The 8,625-nt window shown below is 42.3% G+C and overlaps 1 protein-coding gene across 5 annotated transcripts; it reads right to left on the bottom strand.

The window, feature by feature from the left end:
* Window positions 1-1,153: 1,153 nt before the first annotated feature.
* Window positions 1,154-4,689, bottom strand: LOC147439060 (triacylglycerol lipase OBL1-like). Of its 5 annotated transcripts, none has more exons than XM_086484996.1 (6): window positions 4,539-4,689; window positions 3,559-3,929; window positions 3,016-3,239; window positions 2,886-2,919; window positions 2,025-2,704; window positions 1,154-1,718 (listed from the first exon to the last, which is right to left on the bottom strand). In XM_086484996.1, exons 1-6 carry the CDS (start codon window positions 4,586-4,588, stop codon window positions 1,389-1,391), a joined length of 1,689 nt encoding a protein of 562 aa, XP_086341122.1. In that variant the 5' UTR covers window positions 4,589-4,689; the 3' UTR covers window positions 1,154-1,388. The 5 variants fall into 5 exon arrangements, with proteins under 5 accessions (XP_086341122.1, XP_086341123.1, XP_086341124.1 ...); XM_086484997.1 differs by lacking the exon at window positions 4,539-4,689 and adding an exon at window positions 4,138-4,439; XM_086484998.1 differs by lacking the exon at window positions 4,539-4,689 and adding an exon at window positions 4,068-4,437.
* Window positions 4,690-8,625: the final 3,936 nt, after the last annotated feature.

The raw sequence follows: 8,625 nt of genomic DNA, 5'->3' as shown, positions 1-8,625 counted from the left end.
CCATTACCAGTACCAGTGTGTTTTTACTACAATAATGAGGAGTTGGTAGCGCGTAAAACTTCTCGAGAAAGCTATCCGCGGGCCGACGGCATGAGATAAGCAGATGCGTCAGATGGCATCTAGTGGCGTCACGAGGCCAAATGGGGTCAATATTTGCATGTGGAGAAGTGCGAACACAACGTGGGTGTTTTCTTATGATAATTGTGCAGAGAGGTCATCATGAGGACCATCTTTTGGTTCCACTTCACGTGGTAACGGGATGCATTATTGAAAAAAGTTGAGTGACGGGTGTGCAGATAAATGCAGCAGAGTGACAACTATGCACTGCGAGGTCAGTTTTTGGCCTGTTCGGGGTCCATTTAAGGTCATCTAAAAGGCCAAGGGTGCCCAAGTAATAAAGCTAAGTGTGGGAATAGAAAAACTAGAGAGAAGACCAGAAAAAACGTGGAGAACAGAGGAGGAACAGTCGCAAGTGTGTTTTTGGGATTTTTGGAGCCTTTTTGGCCGTAAACTGCTCATCCGAGGTCGGATTTGAGCACATTGACATTGTAGACTGAGGTTTTGGGCCGTTCTGGACGCGCTGGCGCTGTCTATTTTGCCAAATCCTCACTCTTTTTCTGCTGGTTTGGCTGTGTAAGTTTCTCCTATGAGCGAAGCTTCTGCTCCAATTTGTGATTGTATTTGGTATCTTTTACCCATATTGTGTGAGCTATTTGCCCCATTGGTGTTGGCCCAAGCTCTATTGAATCTAAACATCAAAAATTCTCCCCTTTTGAGCTGAGTTTTTTGGGTGTGTGTGTGTGTGTATCTCTCTTGTGTGGAGTGGGTAAACAGACAGTCTCTCTCCTCTCATTGCATCGGTGTGTTCCCTGTCTCAGCCAGGTGGTTTGTGTAAGCCCAGTGGTGCCCCATAGTGTGTGTGTGTGTGTGTGTGTGTATCATTCCAAGAGTGTGTGTCGGGTCATTATAGAGGCGTTGTGTGTTTCCATCTCGCTCACAACGTTTTGTTGAGAACTAATTTCATTCATAACATTGTAGGTACACACTATGTTTTCTTTTTCAATGAACGGTGTTTGAGTGAAGGGATGTAAGTATTATGCAAGCACAATGGAAACATTGCTAGACAAAGTGAACCAAGGAATTATAAGACAAGTTTATGAGAGATGAAAAATTTCTATAAAAGAGATTGCAAGATACAACATGGAAAAGATATAGTTACACGGTCCAAGCATGGCTATGGCACTCCTGCTCACCCGATCAATGCTAGTGCCTGCAAGGCATAGTGTCAACGAGAGAGGGCGGGGGCGTGTCATTTTGGTCCATTTTCTCAATTATTTTAACAGAACATATATAAGCTAGCATAAGCATTTAGATGAAAAAGAGAGCATTTAGAGGAAAATGGGCCTCTGGAAGGTGATGAGCCTGAAATAGGACCACAAAAGGTAGGCTATGGCGCCCATCTTCTCGTTGTCTATGGGTTGAAGCAGGAAGGAGGAGGGCGCGAGTCTCACTGCATCCACATAGCATGCAGGATTATGTGCGCACAATCCGGGAAATATGACCGCGACAAATCGTGTGATTATCGCCAAATCCGTCTCTTTGCTTCCCCTGAATGCTTTGTTGAAGAGACTTACACACAGCTCCCACAATGCACTCACGTGCGGCCATGGTTGCACTATCAGCGATGACAGGTTCTTGTAAGGCTCTTCAACGAGGGCCTACAATATGCATCTCAATGTCATTACAAGCTCGTCAGAATGATGAAGTTACATACATGAATGCACATGCACACAAATTAAGTGACTTGCATAATTTGTATTTGCATGCAATCCTGCATCAGCTTAGCAACTGCATATATGTGTGTGTATATATATATATATATATATATATATATATATATATATATATATATATATATATATATATATATATATATATATATATATATATATATATACACACACACAGACACACACATACATATATACATACAAATATACATAAAATGCCTTTGGAATGATTACCAAGGAGTTGAAGATACTCTTGTAGTAATGACATGGTGATACATGCTTGAATTGGAACACCACATCATCCCACGGAACCCGCGGGACAACATCTGTCCTGTACACGACTCGAAAATACTTCCGGGGAGTCATCGACCGGCCACACAGCTTATTCTCCACATAGTTGGCAAACTTCAAATCCCCGACTCGGGGCTGCCCGAATGTGAATGTGGCCTCATGCCGTGGGCATAAGTCATTCTCTTCAATTTGTAGCAGTGCAGTAAAGAGTGTCGCCAACGCTGCCCCCAAGCTATGCCCGGTAACGTAAAGCTTGGCGCGAGGATTTTCTTTGAGCAAATCCCTTGCTTTCGTGCAAATGGCGTCGTATGCGAGCACCTTGCTCGAAGAAAGGCCAGAGGTAGGGACAGAATGTGAGATTACCCTATTTGCCTTCATAACTGCATTGGCCTTTGTTAGATTTAAAGTCTCTCTGTTTGTTCGATTACCGAGCCCGAGGGCCTCAAGGAATCCCACATGCACCCGCCCCACGTTGGGCAGCACATAGTATGAGAAATCAAAGTCTGTGCACCAGTCGTACATGTTGAATGGCTGCGTGCCGCGGAAGGCCACTACGACTATGTTGGCATCCTGCTTTTTGTCTGTGAAGACGAAGGCCTGGGTGCCATTGATCTTCAAATAATCTGCAGCATTAATTATGATCTGAGGTGTAGTTAAACATAGCACCTAATTAAACACTAAGTACATGCAGAGGACGAGAAATTAAGAGAGAGCCCGCAAATTAGCGCAAGATCAGCACCACTGCAAGGCTCGCCAATCAGCCTGTAAATTCTCATCATATAAAGCAGCATATCAACAGCTTACCATTCCAGCAATCATAGAACTGGATAAAGTTCATCTGCAAATTAGAAGAGAAAGCAAAGTTAGCAAACACAAAAGTGCAATTCCGCTCTGCTAAAGACAATTGACTATAATTAGCTTACAAAACACCTACCTTCCATGTCTCCTCCACTGTTTTCCTAATCACATTCTCATTCTCATAGGCAAACTTCGCAGCCATCACACATACATCTGCCATGGTCTTTATTCCGACATCGCTCTCTAACATTTTCCGCTCGGTCAAAACACCATCCGGAACTCGCAATTCGGCCCGCGGGTCTATCAGCATAATTGCAGAGTAGTAGTTACTTTGTCCCACGCGAGGCGTTTTCAATGAACCTAGGCACAAAAGCCCATTAGTATTAGAGACTTCGTTCAATTTCACAAGCGCAGACAAAATTACTGTGAAGCTGAGGATTTCAAGGGCTATGGCACTCCAAACGATGGTCTTCGCTGCCGGAGGTGTGGGGTGTGTGTGTGTGTGTGTGTGTGTGTGTGAGAGAGAGAGAGAGAGAGAGAGAGAGCATGCATGGAAGGTGTGTGTGTGGAGAGAGATCCAATACATGAGTCATCCCTTTAACGCACAATTATCAGACAGAAAAAGTAGTAATAGACTGCCCAAAGAGCTGGAGATTGAGCTGAAACTAATTGGGCTTACCAAGGTCAAAAAAGAGCGTAACAAAAAAGGCCCTGAGACCATTGTTCATGTAAAACAGATTCAGGATATACTCCAGAATGTTTCCAAAGATCTCAACAGGGGTGGCAAAGAGGAGGAGAATCTTCATGAGAATGATGGAGCATATGGCTGCCCAGCTCAGATGATAGTTGCGACAGGTTGTGTGTCCGGATGTCTTCAAGCTCGGACTAACCCCGGTAGCACTGTGGTCGGTCGTCCCAACGCCCTGCTTGGAAAGCGGCGGAACTCCATCTTTAGACCAGGACTTAAACAGCGACTTTATGTACCCAAACGGGCTGGACTCGACGATGTCTGCCAGCACGAACTCCTCTGGTTCCAACTCCATGTCACAGCTGCACACGAGCAGCACAAGAGGAAGAAATCAGTATAACATGCTCCAAAATTGCAAAGCATAATTAGGACAAGGAGAAATTACAAGTAAATAATTAGAAAAGTGAGAGAACTCTTATTTTGCGTGCTTCGCAGTTAACCTATATTATGCTGATTAATCTGGACACCGCTAACTAGATCATGCTGCAAGTTTAGAGTTGATTCCCATACAGGTAACCCGCAGTAGCCTCTAATGTGCGGGTAATCATAGATGCACCCCCGAGCTAAAATTAAGCAGCGCATTTCTTTTTCTTGCTGCATTCACAGACTATGGGGCAGCCCGGAGCCGTCTCCTACACAAAGGGCCATTTACTTGCGCTTTTATTGGGGGAGCCCTCTTTCTCTCATGACTCATGAGCACATCCAAGCAGACTACTTCGCAGTCTTCCTAATATTTGTGCAGTAGCTGTATCAATTAATTGTGCCGACTCATGAATAGTACTGCTAGCCAGACTCATGAATAGTGGCTTCTCCACAAAAGCACCATCGCCAGCTGATAGGAAGCGCAAAAGGTGGGAGCGATAGACACTCTCTCTCTCTCTCTCTCTCTCTCTCTCTCTCTCTCTCTATACCTGGAGAGCTCAGCAGAAGAGAGATCATTGTGGGTGGACTCCATGCTCATCCTTCGTATATTGAGAGGCGAAGATGTTTTCGTTAAATAGTCATGCACCCGCACACAGTCTCTCTCTCTCTCTCTTTCTTTTTATTATTCTATATTTTTGTATATTTATTCTCTTCTCTATCTCTCTCTCCTTCTAGACTCGGACCTGGCACTGCCTGCTGTGATATAGGAGTGGTGCCTATGAAATGTTGTCCACAATTTTTAGGCTTTTTCAAGCTATGTTAAGATCCTATTTTTCAGCATTTCTTGAACGCTCGGAGCCATGCTTGCAGCTAGCGCTCACGTAAACAAAGCCGACAGCATCAAACTCTAACGGAAGAGACGAGAGCAAGGCGTGCAAGGTATGCTGCTCTCTCTCTCTCTCTCTCTCTCTCTCTCTCTCTCTCCTGTCGCTCTCGGTCTCAAGCAATACTCTCTGTAAGCAATCCTCTCTCTCTCTCTCTCTCTCTCTCTCTCTCTCTCTCTCTTCCCGTCTCGGTCTGATCAGGCAGTTCCGCCGTCAGAAAGTTAGTGACGGCCTTGTTTTTTTAAGCAACAAAGCTGGGAAATTTCTATTACATGGTGGTCACACGAGACCTAGTGAATCTATATTAGGTGGTAGTCACAAGGCCTAGGTATCAGTTATATATTGGACCCAAAACTATACCTCATGCATGGTCACACACATAACTATGCATGCACTTCCCAACTATGCGAAAAATACTTGCAAAACACAACCTAGAGAGTCAGTGCAGTCTACTCCATTGACAACTTTGCAAAGTGCTTGTTGCTATTGTCCGAACAAGTTGCAACATAGTGGCACGCATGCCTATGAAGCTACTTTTGATCGACGAAACAACACCTGTTATAGCAAGTAAACCTACAATTGCCAGTACCTCACACGACTGTTTTGCTCGAATGATCATGAAGGGCTTCAATACACGGCTTGTCTTGATGGTAAGGCCTTATAGGCATAGTTATCCGCAACGGATAACTATGCCTCACGTGATCACACTCTTAGAAGGAGACAAGTACATCAGATCTCTAGCAACAAAGAAGCAAAGTAGTTTCAAACAAGGTGAAGAATTCACGATGGCCTCAAGAAGGCATCATTTTTTCCTCTAATAAATGATTATTAGAACACATTTGACATGTTAATGGACCTTGTGTTCATAAAAAATGTGTCCCAGCTTAATATTTGCCGTTTTCAATTTCAAAAATGTCAATTGAGAGTAAGGGGAAAAGGCAAATTTTTGCCCCAAATAGAGAAAAATAATATAAAAACTCGAAAAATAAATCTAATTTTTAAAAAATTTCTCTTAGTAAATTCAAGAAAAGGAGTTTTATATGTCTGAAAAAATGATATTTCTCGAACACTTTAATGGAGAGAGATTATATATAGAGAGAGAGAGAGAGATGCACGTGTACACGCACACATGCTCATTTTCATAATAAAAATATTCAAATGAATATAATAAAGCATGAAATGACTTGAAATGTCACCTAGAAAAGTTAATGTAAGAGTGACCATTTGATGGTGAAAGAATTGTAAGGGGAAAATGAGAATTTTTGCCCCAAAATAGAGAAAAATAATATACAAACCAAAAAAATAAATTTAATTTTTAAAAAATTTCTCTTAGTAAATTCAAGAAAAAGAGTTTTATATGTCGAAAAAAATGATATTTCTCGAACACTTTAATGGAGAGAGATTAGAGAGAGAGAGAGATGCACGTGAACACACACATGCTCATTTTCATAATGAAAATATTCAAATGAATATAGTAAGGCATGAAATGACTTGAAATGTCACCTAGAAAAGTTAATGTGAGGGTGACCATTTCATGGTGAAAGAATTGCACGTTTTGCTCTACCACTTCCCTATGGCCTTCTTGGCCAAAAATATACATATTCGACTTGAGACAAAGTGTCTATGAGCTTGTACTTAAACATAGGGCAATGCATATAACCCGGTAGGCTCTTCCTTAGTGCTTCCTTTTAGCACTGACAAAAAAAAGGCATCAACGTCTTTTATCTTCTGGTTCTATAGGCGGACTTATTTGCACGCTTCGAGAGCCCCTTTATAGGTTTCATCACACTATAGAACTTTCAAAACATTTATCGCAGTCATTTACCCTGTTTTGTAGAGAGACAGAGTCCAAAATGGGGTGGCCAAAGAGGAGAGAGGGAGGCAGGAGGAGTTTCTTCACAAAGGTAAATATTATCACGTGTATTACCATTATGATTACCTCTACCATTACCGCCCTCGTTTTACTCCTAAAAAAATAACATGATATTTTTCGTTTAAAAAATGGACAAAAAAATGGGATTGAGACATGAAACGATGGTTTTTTTAATAGAATAGCTTGCCCAAAACATTTGGCCGCTCTGTCTCATGAATGATCGCATGCACGTAGGACACGCATTGTGGTCCGATGTGGCCAACCCTGCACGAAACAGAAAAGGCTCTCATGCTTCTCCCAAACACGGCATGCTTTTCACCTAAGCGACTTCATCCTTACATTCATCGCATATTCTCTAAGGCTATACACAATGGTGGTGGAAAGCTCTCTTGCTCTGAAGAGATGCTGAGCAAGGAGCACAATAAAAGAGCTCTTGTTTAGTTAAAGCACTCTATAATAGGCTCTAGCAGGAGCACTCTAGCACCCCACGAAGTTCACTAAAGTATATATAACATAGCATGTGCGTTTAACAGAAGGAATTTTAATTTCTTTTAAATTTACAGATTCATGTGTACAAGAGGGGTATGAGGGATAGTTGAAATCCATTTTGATGAATGCACGTGATAAGAAAATTTTACTTAGTGAACGTCGCGAGGAGCACTCTCGCACTGCCACAACACAAAACATTGACTCCATTTGTAGCCATAATTTTTCAAAGAACCATTGAAGAAAATGTGTAAAGGTGGATGTGTATGTGTGTGTGCGTGAGAGGAAGACAAAGAGGGAGAGAGCGGTTATAACTACCATCATCTACCTGTAGCATTATCATGCAATAGTTAGGAACAAAAATAATCATTGTGGGTGGACTCCATGCTCATCCTTCGTGTATTGAGAGGCGAAGATGTTTTCGTTAAATAGTCATGCACCCGCACTCTCTCTCTCTCTCTCTCTCTCTCTCTCTCTCTCTCTCTCTCTCTCTCTTTCTTTTTATTATTCTATATTTTTGTATATTTATTCTCTTCTCTCTCTCCTTCTAGACTCGGACCTAGACGTGTTTTGTTGGCACTGCCTGCTGTGATATAGGCGTGGTTTCTATGAAATGTTGTCCACAATTTTTAGGCTTTTTCGAGCTATGTTAAGATCCTATTTTTCAGCATTTCTTGAACGCTTGGAGCCATGCTTGTAGCTAGCGCTCGCGTAAAAAAAGCCGACAACATCAAACTCTAACAGAAGAGATGAGAGCAAGGAGTGCAAGGTATGCTGCTTGCTCTCTCTCTCTCTCTCTCTCTCTCTCTCTCTCTCTCTCTCTCTCTCTCTCTCTCTCTCTCGGTCGCTCTCGGTCTCAACCAGTACTCTCTGTAAGCAATCCTCTCTCTCTCTCTCTCTCTCTCTCTCTCTCTCTCTCTCTCTCTCTCTCTCTATCCAATCAGGCAGTTCCACCGTTAGAAAGTTAGTGACAGCCTTGTTTTTTTAAGCACTAAAGCTGGGAAATTTCTTTTAGGTGGTGGTGGTCACATGAGACCTAGTGAATCTATATTAGGTGGTGGTCACACGATCTAGTAATCAATTATGTATTGGACCCATAAGTATACCTCATGCATGGTCACACGCATAACTATGCATGCACTTCCCAAATATGCGAAAATTGGCATACTTGCAAAACACAACCTAGAGAGTCAGTGTTGCCTACTCCATTGACAACTTTGCAAAGTGCTTATTCCTATTGTCCAAGCAAGTTGCAACATACTGGCACGCATGCCTATGAAGCTACTTTTGATCGACGAAACAAGACCTGTTATAGCAAGTAAACCTACAATTGGCAGTACCTCACACGACTAATTTTCTCGAATGATCATGAAGGGCTTCAATATACGGCTT

The sequence above is a fragment of the Adiantum capillus-veneris genome, chromosome 16 (genome assembly GCF_014529385.1).
Source record: "Adiantum capillus-veneris isolate H3 chromosome 16, ASM1452938v2, whole genome shotgun sequence".
Lineage (NCBI taxonomy): Eukaryota > Viridiplantae > Streptophyta > Polypodiopsida > Polypodiales > Pteridaceae > Adiantum > Adiantum capillus-veneris.
Note: the sequence above shows the minus strand (reverse complement) of the source record. Positions and strands in the feature narration are given on the sequence as shown.